General features: G+C 39.2%; 3 protein-coding genes and 1 long non-coding RNA gene across 16 annotated transcripts in view; 2 read left to right on the top strand and 2 right to left on the bottom strand.

The window, feature by feature from the left end:
• Positions 1–6,798, top strand: part of LOC122545963 (trafficking protein particle complex subunit 3-like) — an 89,762-nt gene extending 82,964 nt beyond the window's left edge. For 5 of the 9 annotated variants that reach the window (XM_087981245.1, XM_043684885.2, XM_043684862.2 and 2 more), the window contains one exon: positions 1,625–6,798. In XM_087981245.1, the coding sequence (XP_087837371.1) occupies positions 1,625–1,765 (141 nt within the window). In that variant the 3' untranslated portion in view covers positions 1,766–6,798. The remainder of the gene's footprint in view (positions 1–1,624) is intronic. The other 4 variants (XM_087981231.1, XM_087981227.1, XM_043684880.2 and 1 more) reach the window with 2 other exon arrangements.
• On the bottom strand, positions 6,789–12,665 carry LOC122545954 (calcium homeostasis modulator protein 6-like). The gene is made up of 2 exons (XM_043684816.2): positions 12,089–12,665; positions 6,789–10,000 (listed from the first exon to the last, which is right to left on the bottom strand). The coding sequence occupies exons 1-2, from the start codon at positions 12,626–12,628 to the stop codon at positions 9,575–9,577; spliced, it is 966 nt and encodes a 321-aa protein (XP_043540751.1). The 5' UTR covers positions 12,629–12,665; the 3' UTR covers positions 6,789–9,574.
• Positions 9,926–23,184, top strand: LOC148150619 (uncharacterized). Of its 2 annotated transcripts, XR_015753755.1 has the most exons (4): positions 9,926–10,294; positions 16,450–16,666; positions 19,801–19,928; positions 23,075–23,184. It is a non-coding gene; the product is annotated as an uncharacterized LOC148150619 (long non-coding RNA). The 2 variants fall into 2 exon arrangements; XR_015753753.1 differs by lacking the exon at positions 16,450–16,666 and having other exon boundaries at positions 10,002–10,294.
• dse (dermatan sulfate epimerase) overlaps positions 22,819–25,764 on the bottom strand; it is an 85,325-nt gene continuing 82,379 nt past the window's right edge. For all 4 annotated transcript variants that reach the window (XM_043684798.2, XM_043684808.2, XM_087981184.1 and 1 more), the window contains one exon: positions 22,819–25,266. In XM_043684798.2, the coding sequence (XP_043540733.2) occupies positions 23,514–25,266 (1,753 nt within the window). In that variant the 3' untranslated portion in view covers positions 22,819–23,513. The remainder of the gene's footprint in view (positions 25,267–25,764) is intronic.

The following is a 25,764-nucleotide window of genomic DNA, read 5'->3' as shown; positions in this document are numbered from 1 at the left end:
TATAGATCACATCTACTGCTCTGCCCTCATTAGTCTTCTTTGTTACTTCTTCAAAAAACTCAATCAAGTTTGTGAGACATGATTTCCCACACCCAAATCAATCCTTGCCTTTCCAAATACATATACATCCTGTCCCTCAGGATTCCCTGCAACAACTTGCCCACCACCGAGGTCAGGCTCACTGGTCTATAGTTCCTTGGCTTGTCTTTACTGCCCTTCTTAAACAGTGGCTCCACGTTTGCTAACCTCCAGCCTTCCAGCACCTCACCTGTGACTATTGATGACACAAATATCTCAGCAATAGGCCCAGCAATCACTTCTCTAGCTTCCCACAGAATTCTCGGGTACACCTGATCAGGCCCTGGGGATTTATCCACTTTTGTGCAGTTCAAGACATCCAGCACTTCCTCCTCTGTAATCTGGACATTTTGCAAGATGTCACCATCTATTTCCCTACAGTCTATATCTTCCATATCCTTTTCCACAGTAAATACTGATGCAAAATATTCATTTAGTATCACCCCAATTTCTGTGGCTCCACACAAAGGCCTTGTGCTTAAGAAATGTAAAGAAGACAGCGTATAACTGAGACTTCTCTTGAGCTGGTGTACACATTCCTTCAGCATTCATACAAAGAGACAGCATGGTCATGAAAGAGCAAAGTTACTGAAGAAGTTTTCACTCACCAGAACTTGAAAGGAGTTACCCCATCAGGCATACTCCTCATAAAATAGTTGAGTCTGTGAACAAAGTTGCTTCCTATTTTTGCCCAACAAGCTCCATCCATGAATATAATTCCAACAGGCTGGGTGTTACTGAATACTCACAGAATGCTGATAAAACAGAAGACGTTCCTGACCATCAGGTTTGGGATAGTTGTCCTACTTGAAAGGTTCTGAAAAGTGAATACCAAATTTAACCTGGAATCAGGCATCTGAAGTATTGCCCCATATCCAATTACACGTCCCCACCCTCAAAGGCTCTGGGATGGCTTGGAAAATTCTGCCCTTTATTTCTCTGGGTGTACATGATGTTTTATTTATTTTGCTTGTGAGACATGGGGGTCACTGACTGGGCCAGCATTTATTGCCCATCATTAGTTACCCTTGAGAAGATTGAGTTTGACTTTGAATTTGCCACTCCAATTTCCAGTCCTGTGTAATCTCTCATTTGTTTTAATTTTTAATCCTCCAAACACATTTGGTAAGAATGTTGATAATTCAACAAGTTCCAGATCTATCATTAAACATCTCACATTGATGTCAGTTCCCATTACCCACAGTGTACAGGGAAGAATTCTTTACCCTAGTGAAGTGCACTGAAAAATATCTATTTCACTGACTGGGCCACATGTTGACTATTCCAATGCATTAGCAATATGCTGATATTGTGCTCTTTACTGTATGTGGTGCTCTCAAACCATTTGCAAAATGGTAAACTTCCTTCGAGTTTCTCCTGCTTTGCCATCATAATTTCATCTGAAAAGCAATTTATAAAGGTGAACTAACCTGCAATGATCCAGTAGCAAAGCAGGAGAAACCCTTCGGAGATTAACTCCTGTGCTGAAGGTCAAAACCAGAACTATGTTCTAAGTAACTGACAGAGCAACAATCTGTATTCCCAGGTTCGTTTGCAGGTGGATATTCAACTACTTCAGGACTTGGTGAAAGATGACAAGGTAACTGAAATAAGAATGAAGCTAATGAGAAGACACAAGGTTGTTCGTACAGTTGAGAAAGAGCAAAGATACTGTGGTGACACTTAAAAAAAGTTCATGTACCCACTGCTATGTCAAAATGTTAGATTGGTCTAGAAAATGCCATTATCCATTTAAGAGCATGTTTTACCATTTACTCTTCAAAGCACCATCTTTAGCAATTTCAAGTGGACAATAATTATACAGTCTGAAGATTGGAATATCATTGAAAGAACTCTCTGATTATTATCGTCTGGTTTGTCTTTATTTTATTTATGGTTTAATGATGTAGTAATAGTGAGGAAGATCATGAGTAAATGCATACACAACAATTTAAAATTAGAATGTAAATACTATGAGTTCAAATGTACCAGTGATCAAGACTTTAGCACTGTGTAAGGTGCTCAAAAATCACATTTGTTTATATATAGCTTTACTGTGTCTTGGCTTTAGAAATCCATCAGATGGTTGTGAAGGGAAACTGTGTTAAAAGACTTCATAGTAATTGAGGTAATGTCACCACAAATGTGTGACCAACTGAATCATAATACAAATGTCATTAATATGCACAAAGTATATACTATAATGCACAGACAACAGACTGTATTATTGATGAAGAATAAGCAACATTTCCATGCTCCCTTTGAATTATAAAATGCTCACCTTTATTATAAAAAAAACATGTCTACTTTCACTATTACTTCTGAATAACTTACGGAGAAATTAATGCTGAGTCTAAAAGGTTTGTAAATGTGATTAAATTTATTGAGGGCCTTTTTATTTCCAGTGGAGAGGATGTGTGAATTAGCCTGGACTTTTGTGAGGCAGGACTGGTCTCAAGTTTTCTTCCCACTGAGATAGAACATTGCCTCCTCACACATTTACTGGAGTGTTTACCAGAAATGCTTTAACCAGCAGGGACTAATTTCAATATAAACAGCAGTTAGGATTTAACATCTTCTGATCAGGAAGTCATTCACTCTTGGTGTAGAGGAAAAGGATAATATTAATTTCCTTTTGGACCAGCAGCTTTTTATTACTCACCTCTGCCTCTTATATTCCACCTCAAAGTGGTATTAAATTGTGTTAAAGCAGAAACCACATAAGTAGAAATGTATTCAAAAACTGTTCTTTCATGGATATACTTAAATGTCATGCAGCGACTGGTATTCCCAATGTACAAAATTAAAACCCAGTGGTTTTTTTTAACTGGTGCCAAACTTAAAAAGGTGTTAGGAAAGGTTATCAAAAGTGTGGGTAATGAAGTTTGAATATGGTCTTAAGGGAAAAGAGTTAAATGGAGATCTTGATGGATTTAGGGAAAAATTCCAAAGTGTGGCACAACTGCTAATATTGGGACAATTTGAGAGTGGAATTAAAAGAGCAAAAGAGCTTAGTGTGGATTTGTGGGTTGAGGGAGGTTATAGTGTTAGAGGGATAACTGAAGGATTTTTAATACAAGGGAAACAATTTTAAGCTTCAGGTTTTGAGAACATCAGAGCCAAGATAGTTCAGTGAGGACACAAGCCTGTAAGCCAAAATATGGACTTGACTTTTAGATAGGAAAGAGAAAAAGGTAAAGGAATTGGTTGACCTAGGGCTTAGCAAGAGGAAACTGTGGCTCCTCCAAGTTGGGTCCTAAAACCCAGAGATAAAGAGAGCAAGTCAGGTAGATGAGAGCCATACATGCTTATGTTCCATGTCAGCAGATGGAATCTAAGAAAACTGAAAATATTATGGCACATTGTCTTGCTGCAATTGAAAGAATCTAGACATGTGGAGGCAGTTGCATTGGGTCAGACAACCATTGGGAGGCATGAAGGAAGATGGGATGTCAATGGTTCAAAGAATTCTGGAAGTAAGAGGTTGAGAAGCAAGGAATAGAGGGAAAAAGAGAGAGAAGAGGAAGAAAAGGAGATTGAGAGAAAGAGGGAAAGAGAGAAAGAGAGAAGAGAGAAGTTGATCATCTGAAAGAGAGACAGGAAACAGGTATTAATTTGTAGAATTGCATCTTTCGTGACTGGGGTTTCCCAAAGTCAATGCAACACTTTTAAACCTGTGGTAAACCTTTTATCTGGAAATAGTACCATGAGGAAAATACACAATGTCTTTAAAATATTCGTGTAATCCGTAATCCTTTTTAAGAATGTTTGGAAGGGACCTTTAAGAATTTGCATCAGTTGTAAAAGGATTGATTGTAATTTTCTTTAATGATAAGCGATAATGATTCAGTCAAGACAGAAACCATATGTTCACACAAAAGACAACTTTGAACAGGAGAACTGAAGGATGAAGCCATTCAGCGTCCAGATGCACTGAGAAAGTGGGCAGAGTCTGAGAGAGGACCTCCAATCTTGTGTGAAGAGAAGCCAACCAAGTTCTTATGGAAGGGCTGATGAAGTGCTTTTGCCTGAAACATTGATTCTCCTGCTCCTCCGATGCTGCCTGAACTGCTGTGCTTTTACAGCATCACACTCTTACTCTAATCTTCAGCATCTGCAGTCCTCACTTTCGCCAAGCTCTCTGGAAAGATCAGTCTTGTGTTTTGCAGTAAGAAGGAAACATAATCTCCTGAGGAAGCAATGTACAAGTGTGCTGAAAGAGACTGAGTCCTTAAAAAGTGTTCAGAGACACAAAGGAGTTGAGAGAGTGTATAAGAAGCAATGATTGTGACCAGGATGCTGTCGGTTGACTGGTTGAAAAGGAACTTTGAAAAGCTATAGCATCATGACTAAAAAGATCCAAATGAGAGATACAAAAACAGAAATTGCTGAGTTTAATTGTGTTCAGTTCTGAAGAAGGGTCACTGGACCTGAAACGAGAACACAGCTTTCTTTCCTCACATGCTGCCAGACCTGCTGAGTTTCTCCAGCAATTTCTATTTTGTTTCAGAATTCCAGCATCTATAGTACTTTGCTTTTTTTCCACATGAGAGAGGGTTGGTGGATATGTATCATGATGATGCTCACTGTATTGAAGGGCTTCAGTTGGAATACACTTACTGGTGAATGCAACTTTTGGACCAAATAATTTTATTGTAAACACAATGAGATTGTCCATGATGTCATGCTTGTGAGAGGAGGTATGGTTAATTGTGGTTTTATATGACATGTAATTCCTGTGTTGACTACATAAAGCAAAATGTATCTTTTTAGTTTAAGATCAGTTGTATGTATATCATATTTAATTTACATTCTTGCTGATTCAAGTTAAAGTTACAAAAAATGAAATCTTCTCAGTACTTTCTTCATTTGAGAGGTCCTTCAGTATATTTTGTATTTTGGTTTAAGATTTCCCCTAAACGGAGTTTGCAGCTTTATGGTAGTTTTAAGAGAATCACTGTTGTACCTTCTGACTGTTGGAAACTTAGAACAATCTCCTAAGCTCTGCTAATTAGGCCATGTCCACATTATCTTTTAGCTGAACATAACCACTTACTACCAATTGTGTAAAACAACTAGTCATTGAAGATATTTTCAGAGATGATTGATCTCAAGCCTCCTTGTTCAGAGATAGCGATAGTAGCACTGCAGGACAAGAGCTCCCACAAAGTCATTAACCACCACTTGAAAATGCAGACACATAGGCTGGTGTATTGGTGCTGAATGTCTCTTCAGCTTTTTCTCAGGTTGGTGCACTTCATGTAAATGTTAAGCCTATGTGACCTTTCCATCACATTGCATTGTTAGGGCCCACTTTTTAACTAACACACTGGCTATGGTGTCAGCCTACAGGGAGGAGAGTAATTGAATTATTAATCAGTCTTTAGTTTTAATTACTTAGAGCACACTTCTCTTTATGTTCTTAGAATCAGCAAAGCATTGCTATTTAAAACAAATAGCATGTTGTCTGTTGTGATGACTCAGTGAATGTTGGCAGCACATTTACGTTATTATCGCATTAGGCCATTCTGACTAATTAAGCATGATTCCTTTTATGCACTTAAGCTCCAAAGAGAACAATGTTTTAAACAATGAGCTTATTGAGGTCAGTGCAAATGACTGCAGATGCTGAAATCTGTACTGATAACAACAAATGCTGGGGATTTCAGCAGGTCAGACAGCATCCATGGAGAGAGAGAGAGAGATCTGAAATAAAAGCAGGAAAGACTTCTCAGCATTGTTAGTGAAGAGCAAGATGAGATAGCATTCTAAGTAGGATTCTTCTTCAGAGTTGAATTAATCTAAAATGTTACTTTTTTGATGTTGATTAAATTGCTTATTGTTTCCAATATTTTCCATTTTATAGTGAGGAAGATTTCCCATTTTTTAATGACATCCCCTGGTACCTGAGTACCTTGAGATAATTAGTTCAGTCTCAGAACCTTGGCATGGAATTTAATGCCCTGGTGAATTTGATGATAGGTACTTAATCGGTTGGAATTAACCCATTCCACCTCGATCCCAATTATGTTCATTCTAGGAAGGGCTATTAGTGACCAGCCACTTCCCTTGATGACAATTGACTCCATTAAGAGGGCAATTAAGCCCATTTAAAGACCTCATTATGTCACCATTGCATTTAACATGGTGATGAACATAGGGTCCCGCACTGCTGGAAGCTTGAAAAGAAAACTCTGTTGGGTTGTTTGTGACGTGGAGGAATGTTGATTTTATCCATGCCTGATTAGAGAACCTGGCATCATTATGCAGGGAGTCTTGTTAAGAACCATTCCTTACTGTTGCTGCTGACACGCCCACTTCCTCATGACTCACACCCTACAACTCCTTTGCCATCATCACTCACACCTGTGTAGGATCCATTGCAAGCCCAACTGAGTTAGGTATAGTACTGGCAGCAGCCACTATCTCTCTGGTGGCAGAGGTGAGTAATAAAAAGCTCTGGTCTCTACTGAATCAGAAACTCAGCTGGAGCAACATCCACCATCTTAGTGTGTCCACCACTGACTGGCCAATGCCTGGCTTGAGCAATGACCAAGGCCCCAGTATCTCCATCTCCATTAGATAAGTGACCTTTCATTTGGAACTGTTTATGTCTGACTGTTTCACAATGTCACATGTTGAAGGGCAATGGGCTATGCACCAAAAATAATGTCTCAGAAATATAAAATGAACAATCATGTATCAAATAATTCTTTAATCATTTTTATTCAGTTTAAAACAAAACAGAATGCATATTTGAAGTAAAATATTCTTTTAAAAATAGCTTATGCTTATTCCAAATTAACTGAAACATGTTTTCTCTTTTAGCATAATTCTTGTGATTTCATAAATGAACATACAGCAGTTAAACTGGTTGTCAATTAAATGCAGATGAGAGTTGGAACATATATTCTGTAACATATATCAACTAATAAAATTTCATCCATTAAATAATGTGCTGGATTTACCTTCTTCATTCATAGATGTCATGCATTAATAAATCAAATAGTTATACTCCTAGACAAATGTTGATATTCTTTGCTTTTGCATTTTTGTCACTTTTAGCTTAGAACATAGAACATTACAACGCGGTACAGGCCCTTCGGCCCTCGATGTTGCGCTGACCTGTGAAACCAACCTGAAGCCCGTCTAACCTACGCTATTGCATTTTCGTCCATATATCTATCCAATGACCATTTAAATACCCTTAAACTTGGCTACTCTACTACTGTGATACCTTGTTATCTGATAGGATAATAGGGTATGAGTTTATGATATGTCAAGAAAAATAAGAATATATTAAATATAAGAATGTTGAAACTTGAAGTTTGAGTTGACAATTGTCAGGAACCCCCTTAGAGGCGCCCCATTTTGTTGTCACAAGTTCATCAGAAGGGATAGGGAAGAAGTCATGTATATACACTTGTACAAATTTTAGCAGCAGACTGGGAGTAGATCTGAGGATATTCCCAGCCACTGACATCTCCTCACCAGTATATCTTAAATCTATTTTGCATTATATAAATATATATATATATATAGATATCTATTTAAATAAGTCTTTTGTTTTATTCTTGGTTACTGATGTTCCTCACTATAGTAGAATTTTTAAAAGTTTGTTTATCCTTGAAAATATACAATAATGTCTTTACACTTATATCAATAAAAATATCAATGGCATTTTCTCTTATTAAAATTATACCATTATAAAGCTTTATTTCAACATAAAATGTTGTTCATGGAGACAAAAGGTGCTAGAAATATTTGTGCATTGAAAGGTCCCAGCCAAATTTTATCTTCTGGGTCTATCCTTTTTGAACATTCAAGTTAAATTATGTTGGTGGTTCTGTGGTTTCAAAATGAATCCACTTGCTTAGTAATTTGTGTCAGACAATAATGCATCAGCTTCCCATTTTACATTCTCTTTGGTTTTCATTTCCATTGACTTCAATCAGCTCTTACCCAGGAGAAATTATATCTGCAACTAATGTGAACTCATGGCCTCTAAAGAAGATTTTAAAATTCAATTGTAGGATGTGAATGTTGCTGTCTGGTCAGCATTTGTTGCCCATCCCCAGTTGCCCTTTAGAAGGTGGTAATGAGTTGCCTTCTTGAAACCCTTGCAGTCCATGCGCTGTAGGTAGGCCCTCAATGACATTAGGAAGTGAAATCCAGGATCTTAACCCAACAACAAGAAATGGCAATACGTTTCCTAGTAAGGATGGTGAGTGGAGTGGAGGGAAGCTTGCTGGTGGTGGTGTTCCCATTATATCTGCTGCCTTTGTCCTTCTAGATGGAATTGGTCATGGGTTTGTAAAGTGCTGCTTAAGGAACTTTGGTGAATTTGGTAACCGTACACACAGCTTCAACTGGGTAGTTGAGGGAATGAATCCTTCTAGATGTGGTGAGAATCAAGTTGTCTGCTTTGATGAAAAGCTTCTTGAGTGTTGTTGAAGCTTCATTCATCCAGGCAAGTGGCGAGTATTACATCCAGCTCCTGAGTTGCACCTTATAAATAGAGCTTTGAGGAATCAGGAGGCAAATTACTCGGTGCAGACCTACACTGATATGTCAATGTTATATATCATATTATGTAATTGTGTAAGTAAGGAATATGATCTGTATAATCATTATTTGGCAATGCTCCCATTACATTAAAGGCTTACAACTTTTTAGTCTGTGGATTGCATACAGAATAAACTTGGGAGTTCTAGAAACATGATAAATCTATATATCCCTGGTAAAGTGTTCTGATTTAGGATATATCGACAGTAGGGCAAAAGTAGTAAAATTATCCTATTCCAAATCTTCAGAACAATAAATTCAAACAGAACAAACTAATAATTTAAGAATAAGAAGTGCAAATTGGATGGTGTTGTCAGGGTTCTGAGCAGCCCTAGCTCTGACTTTCATTCTCTCGAACCCAGCTTCCTGCGAGGAGTGTGACAAATCTATCCTAATTTATCCTGAAATATTCCTTCCAAAACACACTGGCAGCGAGAGCAGAGCTTCTGTAAACTGTATCAGTTACTGCTTTTCTAGCATTAGTAATGCTATTTAACATCATTCAAACTTGGATTACAAAGAACTAGTGGTTAGATGAGGATAAGAGATGTACCCATATAAAAATGTGCTTCCAATATGTTTTCCTTCATGAAGAGATAAACCCTCTAAAATTCTCTGAATCCATTACCATGATGACAGCTAAGACTTGCTCGTCTCTGGTAGACCTCGGAGCAGTATAGGTCAAATGACAAAACCGGTCCTTAATACAATGCATTACTTACATTCTCAATAAAAAAAGGTATACAAGTGTATAAAATATATAAAAAGTAACAAAAAATTGCACATGGAACCTTATGTGAAGTGTTGTTACATGTCCAGAGGAATCAAATGTAAATATTGTAACATAACTTTGATACACACGTGTAAAAACACCACATATTTCAGGCTATGTGGAAGTCTTAGAAATATTGCAGTTACCCTTGCCAAATTTTCAAACATGGCTGTCAACAGAATTTTTATTACCATCAACAAAGTCCAGTACAGCAGGCACATCCATGTGAATAGTGGAGGTGGATGTGCGGGTATTGTCAGCCTTCCTTTCCGCATATTTGTGTATTGTGCTATAGTATTCTTCCGTTCTGCTGAACGAGTATAGAAGGGAAATCTCTTCCCATGCTGCCCTGTTTGGGGTTCTTATGTCTTGTGGTCCTTCGGAATTGAAGAAACTCTTCAGATTCCTCTCTGCCAATTCTTTAGCATGCTCCGCTGACTTCTGTTCAAACAACTCATTCTCCTTTACTTTGTACATTTTCCAAAACTGCAATTGCAGAAAGCTGACAGGAGAATAACAGCGCAAGATGCAAGTAGAAGCCAGAGTGAAAACCACGATAGCTGCTATCAGGCTCCATCCAAGGACCTGCGAGCAAGAAGATAAAATATGCTTCATATTCTCATTGTACCCAATGCATTAAATCAACAACTGTTCCAGCGTATAAAGTTTATCTTCACCAAATTCAACATTTGAAACTGCTGTTTGAAGTAAAACCAATTGATAAATATAAAGTATGAAAGCATTAAGAGAATCTTGAGTGGGGTGTAATGAGGAGAATTGAGTCTGGAGGATCGTAAAGCTCCTATTGAACCCTTCCATCTAGCCCTGTTTTCAAAGAACCATTGATTTCTTCCTATGGATAAACATCATAATACGAAGGTAAGAAATCTAACTGCAGACTACTTGAAATCAATTTCTATGTTAGTTATTAAAAAGGATATTATAATGTCAGTCTTATTTTAACTATCTAATTAGTACCCTTGCACTAATTGTGCCATTCTATGTTTGAGGAAACTGAAATGCTACAAATTACCTTATTTGAGAACTTTTTTTTTAAAACCTGAAATTGGTACTTGTAGAATGATTGCCGTTCAATGCAGGATTAATCAAATGTGTTCACATCTGGTAGTTCTTGCAAATTCTGCCTCATAAAAATGTTCCAATATTTCAGAAGTACAAGATTCTGCCCGTTCTTACAAATGCAAGTTAAGAGGAATTGAACAGAGAGGAAGAATGGCAGGAGTTCAGGATCAGCCAGCACAACAAATTTCTTTCTGGTTTTGAACACAACAAAGTCTAGAAACTGAGAACAAGTGACAGCACATTGACAATGAAGAATGACAGACTTTTTAAGATTAGTGTCAGTGGAAGAGTTGCATTATTAGCAGTGCCTCTGAGCACAACAAAGAAAAAGGCTTCTCATTCTGACCTGACCATTTCATCATTTCATACCAAGACTGCTGGCACTATATACAAATTCCAAATGGATGTCGCAAACCATAATTTTATCTGTTTGTTTGTCTCCACAATAGACATGTAATCTTGACCATCTTAATGTAATACACAGTTATCACAGTTATCAATATTAATAAAGTTTAAACAAAAAAACCCCAAAAAACTGCGGATGCTGGAAATCAGAACAAAATCTGAAATTGCTGGAAAAGCTGGATGAACTTCAGTTCTGAAGAAGGGTGACTGGACCTGAAATGTTAACTCTGCTTTCTCTCCACAGATACTGCCAGTCCTGCTGGGTTTTTCCAGCAATTTCCATTTTTGTTAATAAAATTTAAGCTTAAATTACAAAAGGTCTCAAACAGCTGAAGATTCTTAGTCTTTTCTGATTTTATGAATAATTTAGATAAAAGTATTTGGATAGGAAACTGATATCCCTTTTTCTTTGATGACATAATGCTCACGGGGCTAATGTACTTCATTTACTATGTGGTTTTTAATCATTACTGTATTGAAGCCTTTGCCTGAACAAAAGTAATTAAGTATTGAAATGAAGCATGCACTGGGTTGGGGGTCACTTTAATTTTTGAGTTTCTCCCAAAGGATAATTTCGTAGGTATAAAGAAATGAAACAAAAACACAGTGAAGTCCAAAGCTATATCTATAGTAGTAACTATTATGTGTATTACATTGGTTTTGTGTGGAGAATGTTTTAAAAAAAGGATCAAGCAGCCTTCAATTGATTTAAACGATAAACATCTTCAAGCCAAAGAACTACAAATGTTGGAAATTAGAAGTGAAATCAAGTTGAAGAAGGATCACAGGACCTGAAATGTTAATGCCTGCTTTCTTTCGAAAGATTCTCCCACCTCTGGATCAATATTCATCTCAGACAGAAGTACAGAATATGATATACTATCTCTTATACTGGAATGGGATTTTAGACAAACCAAATCTTAAGGGAATCCAACATCCCCTAGCCCCACCCCCAGTCTAGGACAGGTTGAGGCATGTTGTCTTCTCATTCATGGCCCTATTTCATACTTGACGATCTAATCACTTGACACCCTCATTCAATTTGCTGTCATATTGATAGTAACAGTAAATGTAATAAATGCACAATTCTCTTTGGCTAAACGTAAAAGTTTGTATACAATGTTGTATCGTTCGACAGAAAAAGGTATAGCTACCACAACATATGACACCCAAAGTCTATCTTACCTGAGACTGTGCACGTATGGTGAGACGAATATCTTCCTGGATTGGCAGAGGCAATGTTGAATGACCACAAGGCAGTTTAAAAAGATTGGATTGACAGTCACTGGATTTGTTATAGCAAAGTGTTTGTAAGAGGTATTCACTGTGGTAGCCACACATACCACATTCATAGAAAGTACCATTCAGCAATGCAACAGAAATCCATGTTATGGGAGCTACTAAAGCACCCACTGTGATTTGCAGAAAAATTTTTATACCACGGCAGATGATTGTTTTAGAGCAATGCTTTACTTGGTTGATGCAACAGCCAGTACATAGCTTCCAGGTTCTGCTACTTACGAAGTATCCCAGTAAAAATAATACAAGGGCTGGGACGAGAAGAAAAACCATACTGTAGGCAAAGTTCCAAGAATTACAGGGACAACTGAACACAACAACAGAGAATAGCTGTTCTCCCCCAGCTGTTGCTAAAGCTAGAAAGCTATATCCTAGAGTAGCATGCTGTTTCAGAACTAAATTCAGCACTGTCCTATATTTCTCCATCTTTACGGTACGCGTACCAGCACTAAATGACAGTTGATGCAACTTCCTTTCAGACGTTTTCAGAGCACCTCATAAATAATTTATATCAAGTGTTCACTGGTGGTGACCATTTATGGGAAAGGGGCTGAGAAATGAAACCAAATCTAATTAAAAAGGAAAGTACTGCAGCGTATGATATGCCTGCCAAACAGCCCTTTGATAATTGGCTCCAGACTTCATCCTGTGCAAGTGCCAGAAGACACTGTGGGTCTGGGTTTAGGAACTGTTCATGTTCCCGACACACTCTGGGAATCTCCAAAAATATCTAATCGCATTCTCGAGCTGTTTGGAATTTAACCAGTTTATTCATAGAACCCCTTACATGAATAGCTTACATAAGTTTTCCCTTACATAGCTTTGAGGCTATCTTTTAAATATATTTACTGAAAAATGCAATAGCTTCCATTTGTTATCCTTAGCATCATAATGAAGATTGACCATCACACTGCATGGGTGGCCAAACTATTTATAGGTCAAAAATTGATTAGCCACTTTAACACTGCTGTGTGATTTCTTTTTTACAATTATTTCATTTTTGATCTGGGAAATATTCAATATTGAAGATATATATCACAGAGATAGATGCAATTTAGTAAATGGACGAGAGGTAGGAACTCAAAACAAATTACAATTGCCGGAGTGGAGGTTCATTACATTGATTCCAGAAATGACGATTTATCCAATGAAGAGAGATTGGACAATTTAGGCCTATACTCTCTAGAGTTTAGTAGAATGTGAGGATATCTAACTGCGGTATATAAGATGATGAAGGGGTTTGGCAAAGTAGACATAAAGTGCATGTTTCCTCTTGTCTAGACCAAAAGGTCACAGTTTTAGGATGAGAGCTAGCAAGTTTAAGACAGAAATGAGGAGAAATTACTTCTCTCAAAATGTCATGACTCTGTGAATTCACTACTGCAGGGTGTGATGGATGCTGAGACACTGAATAAATGGAGGAGCAATCGATGGAGCATGTTAGAGGGGCTGAATTGCCTACTCCTGCTCCTAGTTCTTATGTTTTAATGCTTGAGAAGTGATACTGTGCAAATTATTGGAATGGTAAGTGACAAGTGTCCAGTTCCTGATGGATTTTATCCTTTAGTCTTAAGATAAATGGCTAATAAGAAAGTTGATCTGTTGGTTTTTATTTTCCAAGATTCCCCAGATTCGGTGGAAGTTCCACTAAATTAGAAATTTTCAAATGTAACTCCTTCAGTCAAGAGGAGAGACAGAAAGCACGAAATTACAATCTAGTTAGCTGAACATCCATTGCAGGGAGGATATTAGAAGCTATTATGAAAAACATTATGGCAGCTCACTTTGAAAAGATCAAAGCAGTCAGACAGAGTCAGCAAGGCATTGTGAAAGGAAAATCATGTTCAGTGGATCCGCTGAAGTTCTTCAATGAGGTAACATATGAAGTGGATAAAGGAAACCAGTGGATGTTCCATACCTAGATTTTCAGAAGGCATTTGATGAGATGCCACATCAAATGTTGTTACACAAAAAATGCATCATGGTGTACATAGTACATAGTAACATATTGGCATGAATAGACGATTAGTGTTATGTTTCCTTAGGGTAGTGCGCTGGAAATCAAGCACTGGTATTCCTGAAGTTGTCACAAAAGTTAAAAATTTTTAAAAAGCATACAGAATTCCTCAATTTACCTCACCTTAGACCCAGGGTTTTCAGAAAGCATAGATCAGGTTACTGCACTTAACAAGAACGAGTATTCATTACAAATAAATGAACTTGAATTAAAGGTAAATAATTATGAACATTTGGCATATAGAGTCATAGAGTCATAGAGATGTATAGCATGGAAACAGATCCTTCAGTCCAACCCAACCCTGCCAACCAGATATCCCAACTCAATCCAGTCCCACCTGCCAGCATCCGGCCCATATCCCTCTGAACCGTTCTTATTCATATACCCATTCAAATGCCTCTTAAATGTTGTAATTGAACCAGCCTCCACCACATCCCCTGGCAGCTCATTCCATACACGTACCACCCTCTGCATGAAAAAGTTGCCCCTTAGGTCTCTTTTATATCTTTCCCCTCTCACCCTAAACCTATGCCCTCTAGTTCTGGACTCCCTGACCCCAGGGAAAAGACACTGTCTATTTATCCTATCCATGCCCCTCATAATCTTGTAAACCTCTATAAGGTCACCCCTCAGCCTCCGATGCTCCAGGGAACAGCCCCAGCATGTTCAGCCTCTCCCTGTAGCTCAGATCCTCCAACCATGGCAACATCCTTGTAAATCTTTTCTGAACCCTTTCAAGTTTCACAACATCTTTCCGATAGGAAGGAGACCAGAATTGCACGCAATATTCCAACAGTGGCCTAACCAATGTCCTGTACAGCCGCAACATGACCTCCAAACTCCTGTACTCAATACTCTGACCAATAAAGGAAAGCATACCAAACGCCTTCTTCACTATCTTATTTACCTGCGACTCCACTTTCAAGGAGCTATGAACCTGCACTCCAAGGTCTCTTTGTTCAGCAACACTCCCTAGGACCTTGCCATTAAGTTATAAATCCTGCTAAGATTTGTTTTTCCAAAATGCAGCACCTCGCATTTATCTGAATTAAACTCCATCTGCCACTTCTCAGCCCATTAGCCCATCTGGTCCTGATCCTGTTGTAATCTGAGGTAACCCTCTTCGCTGTCCACTACACCTCCAATTTTGGTGTCATCTGCAAACTTACTAACTGTACCTCTTATGCTCGCATCCAAATCATTTATGTAAATGACAAAAAGTAGAAGACCCAGCACCGATCCTTGTGGCACTCCACTGGTCACAGGCCTCCAGTCTGAAAAACAACCCTCCACCACCACCCTCTGTCGTCTACCTTTGAGCCAGTTCTGTATCCAAACAGCTATTTCTCCCTTTATTCCATGAGATCTAACCTTGCTAATCAGTCTCCCATGGGGAACCTTGTCGAATGCTTACTGAAGTCCATATAGATCATATCTACTGCTCTGCCCTCCATCTTCTTTGTTACTTCTTCAAATAACTCAATCAAGTTTGTGAGACATGATTTCCCACGCACAAAGCCATGTTGACTATCCTGAATCAGTCCTTGCTTTTCCAAATACATGTACATCCTGTCCCTCAGGATTCCCTCCAACAACTTGCCCACCACCGAGGTCAGGCTCACTGGTCTATAGTTCCCTGGCTTGTCCTTACTACGCTTCTTAAACAGTGGCACCACGTTTGCCAACCTCCAGTCTTCCGGCACCTCACCTGTGACTATCGATGATACAAATATCTCAGCAATAGGCCCAGCAATCACTTCTCTAGCTTCCCACAGAGTTCTCTGGTACACCTGATCAGGTCCTGGGGATTTATCCACTTTTAGCCATTTCAAAACATATAACTACTAGTTAAAATGCAAACCCCCTTATATACTCTCCCTTACACTCACAGATAGGCAGGAAGAAAACTATTGGTTTTATGGACAGAGGCAGTGACTGTGAAGATAGTTCACTTGTTAATGTTCACAGGGCTGCTGAGATGATTTTGTTTGTTGTTCAGAATACTGGTTCTCAATATTCCTTCTCCGGATGCTTTCACTGGTTTTCAGGATGCACACTAGTTGTAGGTATAGAAGGTCCCTGACTTAATAAAAGTTACAGCTTACAACAACTACTGAACATAAAATGAACTGTTTTTTTTCAGCTTAAACTATTTTTTTAAACTGCAAAGAACAAAAACAGCTCCCAGGCAAATAGTGGCTCTGTTAATTACTCTGTACATTGTTTACAGCCCTAAGCTGCTCAGCTACCCGAAAACCAATCATATAGTTGTTGGCAGACAGAAGGCCTTCATCATCAATAACTGTTCACCAGTCCACAGACCAATCAGCTGCTTGTTGCCAGCTGAAGCTCCATTTGTGCATATCGTTGGCTCCAGCTTATCTGCATCTTGTCCCACTACTGCCTGAACCTGCAATTGTAAAAACAGTGCTGACAATGAGTTTCAGGTAATGTGTTTTTAATAGACTTGCAGTGATCTTTCAGTGTTCTTTGGTTTTAACACTTATTTTCCTCAAATAAACATACAGAAAAGATATGTTCTTTATATTAGCTAACTAATAGGAAACAGAGTAGACTAGGCATAGATAGGTAATTTTCTGATTGGTAAGATGTAATGAGTTGTGTGCCTCAAGGATCAATGCTGAAACCTATAAATGATTTGGATGATAGGACCAAAGTTATGGTTTCTAAACCTGGTGATAACATAAAGCTAGGCAGGCAAGTAGCACTGCTTGGACAGAGGCCCCAAACTGACAGGATTTTATTTAAATATCAGATCAGATTCCAATGATATCATTAGATTCTGATCTGCTACATTAACTGGAAACTTGAGATGAGGTTCAGTAATAGCTTTCTTGACAGATGAAGGCTGCAGATACTGGATTAACAGCTATAAGAGACATAGAGAAGTAAGTTTGCAATTTTTATTAGTATCTTTATTGAAAAGCTTGTTATTCAGCCAACTATGACAACAGCACTCTGGAAGTAGCCACATCTCTAGCTGTTCCACAACAGCTACAATACTGGCATTTATTTGTGGAAAATTGACCAGAAATGTCCTGTGCACAAAAAGCAGGATAAATCCAATCTGGCCAAAGATTGTCCTCTCCATCAGTCTACTCTCTATCAACAGCAAAGCGATGGAAGGGATCAACAATAGGGTTAACAAGCAATGCTTGCACAGAATAATCTGCTTACAGATGCAAAATGCTTTAAGGATGACATCAAAGATATGGTTCGTTAATAAACATTCAAAAGGTGGGGGCATTGTTTCACTACTCCATTTACTCACAAACATTCTGGAAATTCAGAAAGAAAGTATTAGAGTGGGGATAGCTTATAAACTTCAAGCTTTGGTAGATCCAGGGATATTTTTAAAAAATCAGGGTGAGTTACAACTTCTCAGAAGTTAGTATGCAATAGTAGTTTCCTCAGTGAGCTGTGTTCAGTAGTTCATCCTTCCCATAGGCAAACTGAAGGCTTCTTTCAAGCCAACAACTTGCAAATAGTGGGAGGCAGGCTGCTAATTCAGTTTGAAATTCTGCTTCCCATCTGGAAGTCAATCAGTAACTGATTTAGAATCCAAGAAATGTATATTTAATCAATTCAACAAGATTTCAGTCATGTGATAAAGACAGCTATTCCCTCCGACTCTATATTGATTTAATCCCTGCCCTCCCCTTCACTGTTTGATCACACAGCATTGCCCTTTGATGAGAAGGGCACTGCTTGTCACTGGCCACTCAGGTGTTTCCTTTCTTCAGAGGTGGTGGGAAATGAATACAGGGGAACCTCGATTATCCGAATGAGATGGGCGGGCAGTATTTTGTTCGGATACTCGATTATTTGGTTAATCGATTAAATGCCTCTCTTGTGGGGCCCAGAGTTTTTAAAGTATGCTCCCCGTTCAGGAGACTGCAGCAGCACACAGCGCGCGAGACCCTGTCCCCCAAACATTGCCCCCCACCAGCCACCGCCCCCTGCCCACCAACACCGTCCAACCCCATCTCCTCCTCCCAACCCCATCTCCCAACACCGTCCAACCCCACCCCTGCCTCTGAACCCACCCCCCAACTCCCACCTCCAAAACCCGACACCGCCTCCCAACCCCACTCTCTGCGTCCAACACCGTCCAACCCCACCCCAGCCTCCCAACCCCACCCCATGACCCCATCCAACCCCGCCAAACACCACCCCCCTGCACCCTACCCCATCCAACAACCCCGTCCCCTGACCCCCGCAACACCACCCCCCCCACCCCCGCCCACCCTCTATGTTGGCCCCTATCCACCCCCGCCTCCTCTCTAGGACAGCCAGACTGTACACCAACAAGACTGCTGCTGCAGCTGCCTTTGTGTGATAAGTCTGCAAACAGCGTGCACACTCATAACTTTTTACTGCAACCTTTTGACAGGTTCCACGTTTGCCCTGTACAGGACAATGTTCGAGAGATTATCTGGGGAAGTGGGGGTTTAGGGTACACTCCTCTGTAGAAATCCAGGGAAAGTGTGGGGAGAGAGAGTGCGAGGGCAGGAGGTCAGTCATTTTGAGACGGTACCTATTTAATCACTGTAAACAAAAGACGCAATCACTCTTGGAGCCACCTCTTTGATGTAATGTTTCCATCGGGATCGCGAGATCTCCTTTGGATAATCCAATTTTCGGATAATTGGTATTCGGATAATTGAGGTTCTTCTGTAAAGATTTATACACCTGTTGTCTTTCACTGTATCTCATACCTGCACACACGCACACATCGTAGGTGCTGGGGAAAATGTAAGCATTATCCAGACAGTAGTGTGGGGAAAAATAAAAAAGGAAAAAATATATAACAAGAAAACTTTCTCCTCTGCTAAAAACAAAAATTAACCAGGAATTAGCATCTCCTCAGTTGGGGGCACTGACTCTGTGCTGGCTGGGCCACGGGCAGGGTGTTCCTGATGATACTGTTGCTCGTTTCTGTGTTTTGAGGAGGAGAGTTTCTTTTTCTTTCCCCCCTTTTCCAGGGAAAGCACTTGTTCTTTTTGGTTTTCTTTATTTTTTTTTGTGAAGAAGAGAAAAAATAAACACAGCTATTTCAGGTGTTGAGGGTCCATCTCAGTGGGCAATTGGAGGGTCGTTAAGCTAACATCATAGCTTTACCTCCCCTATAAGAGTTTCCATTGTGAGGTGATGAGGTGCAGCAAAAGCATTAACATCTATTTTAATGTAATACATCTTGATGCTTTCCTTTGTCTAGAATTGGATGGAAGTAGACTATTTGTCTCCACATCCTGTTGGTCAGCTTTAGCTGGAATGTCTGTTTCTGGAATTACAATCATGTGAGCACCCATTTTAAGAGACCAGCAAGGTTGTCCATTTTTAAGATTTAAAAACAGAAATTAAAGAGTTACAGTTTTCCTTTGAATTTCTCTTCAGGCACTCCAGTCACAGCATAATCTCCTTCTCTCATCCCACTCGCTCTTCTGATTTACATGTTACAGATGGCGTAAGTGTGCCATCTAACTTCCCACAAACCCACCACTGTCCCCTCACCATTTGAACTACAAACATCCCATTTTGTCTTTTTTTTCCCTTTCAGATATCTGAGAGTTGTTGTTTCATCATTGAAGGAACACCAAGAAGGTGGTCAGACTGAAGATCCAGCACCATCACCTGATTTCAATCACTAGCATAGATGCTGCACATATCATTGAAGATAGATTAGAGGTAAGATCTGCTTGTGTTGGTTAGCTAAGTTAGCTGGAAAGCTGTTTGTGATAAAGAGTAATACCACCAGTGCAGGTTCAATTTGTACACTAGCAAAGGTTACCATGAAGGTCTCTCCTCCTCAAACCCTCCCCTTCCCTGGGACTTGATAACACTCAGGTGACATCACCACCTTCCATTTCTCTCCACTGTGGTGGCTTCACCTTTCATTTATTGTATAAAACAATTATTTATGGTACATGACAGAGAGAGTAACCTGTGAGACTGGTAATAGGAATATGGAGTTGAAAAATGTGGTGCTGGAAAAACAGAAGGCCAAGCAGCATCCGAGGAGCAGGAGAATCGACGTTTCGGGCATAAGCCCTTCTTCAGGAATGAGGCTGGTGTAGCCTCATTCCTGAAGAAGGGCTTATGTCCGAAACGTCGATTCTCCTGCTCCTCGGATGCTGCCTGGCCTGCTGTGTTTTTCCAGCACCACATTTTTCAACTCTGGTCTCCAGCATCTGCAGTCCTCACTTTCTCCTTAATAGGAATATGGAATTGAGTTTGATCAATAATATCTTCCACAAGTGAGTTCATCACAGACAGATCAACTCTAGGTTGCTTCCTCCTTCCTTTATCCTCCCTGACTGCCCACTCCTTAGTTGCAAGACAAATAGCTCATGACAAGAACTCTTCCCAAATGTTTGTAGACTTATAGCAACGTGCAGAAGAATTCAACCTGCAACTGACTTGTGAATAGTCAATGACCCCTTTAAATAGTGTTGTTGGTGGCTCCTTCCTGTTGCTGATAATAGGTTTAGAAATGTGAGGTTAAGACATGGCTTCAGTAGGACCTTTAAACTCTAAAATGTTGTCACGAGCACTGCAGTGACATTCATATGGATTGGTCTCATGGTCTGCCTGTTCTATATTTTACTGGTTATCATTCACTATACATGCTTAACTCTCTCACCAGTATGGAGTCTGGTATAATTCACCTCACAAGAGGGCATATGCACTGCACAATGCCATAGTGTAGCTCAGTTCTACGCTTAATCTGTCTGGTTTGAGTTAAAACGTATATAAAAATCTGTTACTGTGGACGAAGAGAAAATTACAGGCTACAGACGAGTGGGAATGAAATAGAGGATAAGATTTGTAAGCAATAGAGAGGTTTTAAAAAAAAAAACAGGATTTTTAATAATGAGGCACTCAACATCCTAGTCTGCCTTAGGGTAGTTAAAGGAAATCTGTGGTCAAAATGTACAGTAGTTCTGAGAATGTCAATTCTGTAATTAGAGTACTACATTTTTAACAATGAATAACCCTGTACTGGGTTTGGCTCTAGATAAAATATGACATGGAAAATCTGGTCAGGAAGCAGGTTAATACACAAGCTTATTGGTTCTATGCCAAGTTGTTGTTTCCAGGTCAAGCTCTAAAACTACATGTATTTCATAACCTTTGTGATGGATACTTCTTTGTGTCACCAGGTTTATTTGCCCTGCAGAAACAAAACGTCTTGGAAAATGCAACATCCAGGGTACACTCAGCTCAGAGGGATATTGCATTTGTCTGTTCTAAAATATATTATTTCCATGCGACTCTGCCCAGAAATTCGCAATTACAGAGCAGTCGTAAAGTTTTCAGTAGGTCCCTCAGACCTTGTCCAGGGTGACAGGAGAAGTTTACAGGACAATCATGGGTATGTGAGAATTCAGGCAGTAATAGCAAGTAGAAAAGCTGTGAAGGAGATAGAAGACAGAGAAATGAAGTTGAACACCCAGTCCACCTTGTTATCTGCACAATGTAGGACAGAGTCCTGATTGACATGATGAAATGTGGATACAGATCTTAAATAATTCTCCTAAGTACCTCAACGGACCACGGTATCACACCAGAAGAGTCAATGAGGACAAGAGATGGAATCTGGGGCTGACCTTGCAAGTACACAGACCCGTGGTAGATATCCATGGAGTACACAAATACACGGTTCAAAAATATGTCCAATAAGAAAGTTACGCTTTGAATGTAAATTAGTTGCAGGTAAAACTCTAAGAATTGTTTATAAATACATGCTGATGGTGGGGAGTCTCACCTATTGGATGTGCATATCAGAAATTCAGACACACGTTATGTTTTTCCACAAATGGATGCAAAAGCATGGAAATGATAACAGCATTTGCTTCCATTTTCGTCGGTGTACCAGACAGGTGAGTTTACTCACTGATGCGATAGACTGGAAATTAGATTAGTAATTTTGAAATTATGGTGAATAACTTGGAAAGCTGAAAGCAAAGGGCAGATTGTGTGCAACCATTTTAAGTGAATTGCTTCAGTCTCAAAATGGATATGGCACGTATGGAATTTTGAAGTATTTAATCGGGTTTCATAAGAGACTTCCCATGGTAATGAACACACTGTATTGAAGAAGGTTTAACAATCAGCACAAATATGGATATTATAAATCCATGGATATTTTGTGGATTGCTGTAGGGGAGTTTTTGTTTGGAGTGTGGGGGTGGTGAAGCAGTTTATATTTGTGTTCTTCATGAATCTTTGCTGTTCACCTCTTGCACATCCATTTATTTAGATGGCTTTCACACGGACAATAAGTAAGGGTTTTGATGTTTCCTGATTAAAGCATTTTAAGGGGCATCACAAACTGACAGGAGGATTGTGGAAGATTGTAAGAGTCACTGAATAAGGGATAGTTGGCAATGCAGAGACATGCAAAGAAGCATGATTATAGGAAGGAAATACAAGATAATTTTCTCACTGCAATCCCACTGAGCACATTTTAATACACCATGCATAATTGACCATATTCTACTCATTAAAAACAATGGATCATAGCTCAAAGAAACATTTTTTGGATTTTTAAAATAATTGCTTAAGAAACGCTTAATAACATTTGTGCTTTAATGATTGATCATGGAAAGAATAACAAACTGAACAATCCAGCTGCAGTTAATAGACACATCATATGCATAACTATTGCTGTTCATTGAAATGTCACCAGCAATCACAGGAATCCACACACTACAACACCAAACATTCAAAAGTAAAAAGAAGCTACAGGTCCACCATTTACAGATAAGAGCATCAAACCAAAATATTTAAAAGCAATGGGCTTGTTCAAATAATTGCATATTTTTGTTCAGTTGATCCAACCTAATGAAGGGAAGCCTCCTTGTGGATAATGAAGATTTACAGGATATCAAGACTTCAGATTCATTGCAATACCCTTGGAATGGGAATGAAGGCAAGTGCAATATGAATAACAAAAGAAACAAAATGCTGTTTTATTCAACAAGGAGATGAAATACTAATAACAAAAGAAGCTGTGCAATGAGGCATTGTCACACAGCTATCCTGCGAAACACATGATGAATGATTAGGATGGCAGATTATAAGAGTTAAAAGGTCATTCCATTAATCTGCAATTTTGAGAATGATTCATCAAATCTTTGGCTTTCTTATTAGGTATCTCTCATAAAAATCAGTTAAAATGTATTTGCAAACCTGGTATTTGCATTAAGCACTCAGGTGTGTAATCTTACTGCATATTTATTCAGTCTTTCACAAATTGGCTTCCTTGGTCTAGCACTGTGCTTGAGAACAAGAGGAGTACAAGCAAAGCAGAACAAAGCTATCTAGTAGAAGCACAGCATAGAGAAATCTTTGAGTGTGCAAGCTTGGAGCTTTCTGAAACCGAATTAACTGTAATGCTAAGAGGAAAAAGAAGGTTGCAATGTTTAAAATTAAGAAGACTCTTGTGTAGGAAGCTGATAAGGATTGTGCAGTGCTTCGAACAGTGGCTCCTGGTTTCACAGAACCACTTTTTACATGTTTGTTTGAACCTCGTTCTGGTTTCATATCAGAAAAGTCTGTAAAGTCAACAGTTTCCCCCATGTCCTCATTTCTTTCATTGGAAGTTTCTTCTTGCATTCGCTGCAGCAATTTCTTCCGCTCTCTTTTCTCATTTATTTCAATTTGTGCAAAAATATCGGGAAGGTTATTGGGAAACTTATCACCACCACCTTTTCCTTTTTTCATTTTTTTGGCCTTGGCTTGTCTAAGCGAGACAGAAAATAACTTTTCAACAGCTTCCTCTGTCTTCTTTTGGTCTGATAGTTTTAGAAGACGTTCGGCTGTCTTCCGGAAGTTATCAGTGTTCAGGACTCGAGCCAAGGTCTGCTTTTCAAGTTGCTGAAACACTGGTTTTGTATGCTGAAGATTTTCCTCAACAATATTCACATAATCTTTCACCTCCTGCACTGAAGTATCCCTGATTGCAGAAGTTCTATCAAACACAATCTTTTGATGGTCAGCTAGTACCATAGCAAACAGTGGTTTCACAGCAGTTTCCCCTGTTAAGAGATAAACTGTATAGGTTTTCTCATTTGTTGCTAGATAGATATCTACCCGATTTGAATCTCCTCGAATGCTAAAGCTTTGAATCTCCACAGAAGGTCCAAAGAAAACATAGGCTGCTCTAGTGACTGGGTACCTCAGGGTAGTTGTGACATTCACATAGTATGTACCATTATATGGATATTCACGAGGATAAGTCTTGAATGCCAGTCCAGCCTTTTCACTATTGCCTTTATCGTCCATCCAGAACATTGTGTACTGACCATCTTCTTGTCTAATAAATGCTCCATTCACTCCGTCTTCAGATATTTCCTCAAAAGCCACAGCTGTGTTATGGAAATATGCACTCATTTTTTCAAGCGGGCTATCTTCTGCCAAGTGGATTTGATCTACCAGGAGTAAAAGCTGGGGTTGCAGAAGGAAAAGGTTCCTTTGGGAACTCTTCAGTTTCAGACTCGGACTGTAAGCTCCCACTGCCTCTCCGCTGATAAAGACCACCCCATTCTGCTCCAAAGCTGCTGTCACCTGGCCACGACACTCCCCAGAGATCCCTTGCTTATATTTCAACCACTTGGAATTGCATGCTTCTGTCACCTGCCCTTCCCAAGGAGTGAAACAAGCGCCTGCTGTGGCTGGAGAGAACATTAAAGCATTGTTGAGAAAGGTGTATTTTGGGCCGTACAAAGCCTCGGTGATGAAAGGTACCCCGTTAGGTGCAAACGTGAAAGAATTCTGGTCAGGATGTTCATGGCCAGCATTAAAATTCTTCCATCCATTGATCCATTGTGAATATTTCTTCTGATGAACCATGTCATAGATTGCACGTCCTCCAAGTTTACCCGACTTGAAGGACAGGAAAGGTTGGTTAACTCCTGCTGGTAAAGCCCCCCCATAAGTTACAACACCCCAGTCTTCAAAATAATGTAATGTTGGTATCCCATAATCCAGAGGTGGCACTGGAGTCAAGGAGCCATCGTACCTGGTAACAAATAGAAAAAAGACTGAAACTATTTTAACAGTCGTGTGACAGCAATCATACTTCAAGATTATGGGATCAAAAGTAACACTCAATTTTAAAAGATGCTTCTAAATCTGAGTTGAATACAACAAAACTTAACTGTCATTTGGTATTTTTGGTAATTTAATTAGAATAAGTCAATAAATATCATGTTAGAAAATGGTTATTATTATCTACTTCTTCAAATGTATATTTTGATAATATTTTGCCAACAGAATGTTTCTGTTTCCTTTACACCAATTTTGAGTTCTATCACACTTCTGAAAGTCAATAGAATTCGCGAGAGCAACTAGTGACAGGCAATAAATGGTAGCCAGCCAGCGATGCCTGTCAAGTGAATACAAAAAGTGTATAACCCCAGCTAGATGCTGAGTAAAACTCTCTACTGTATCCAAATATGTGCCTCAACCTGCACTAAAGAACAACACTTAAGAGTCATAGAGATGTGCAGCATGGAAA

The sequence above is a fragment of the Chiloscyllium plagiosum genome, unplaced genomic scaffold, assembly GCF_037043375.1.
Source record: "Chiloscyllium plagiosum isolate Xiang-an unplaced genomic scaffold, Cpla_swu_hap1 HiC_scaffold_3, whole genome shotgun sequence".
In the NCBI taxonomy this organism is placed as follows: Eukaryota; Metazoa; Chordata; class Chondrichthyes; order Orectolobiformes; family Hemiscylliidae; genus Chiloscyllium; species Chiloscyllium plagiosum.
This window is presented reverse-complemented; position numbering and strand designations above follow the sequence as displayed.

Coding starts and splice junctions, on each gene's coding strand:
- LOC122545954 (XM_043684816.2), bottom strand. CDS start 12,628: ATGGAGAAATATAGGACAGTGCTGAATTTAGTTCTGAAACAGCATGCT. Junction 10,001..12,088: donor CCATACGTGCACAGTCTCAG/GTAAGATAGACT, acceptor TCTTGCTCGCAG/GTCCTTGGATGGAGCCTGAT.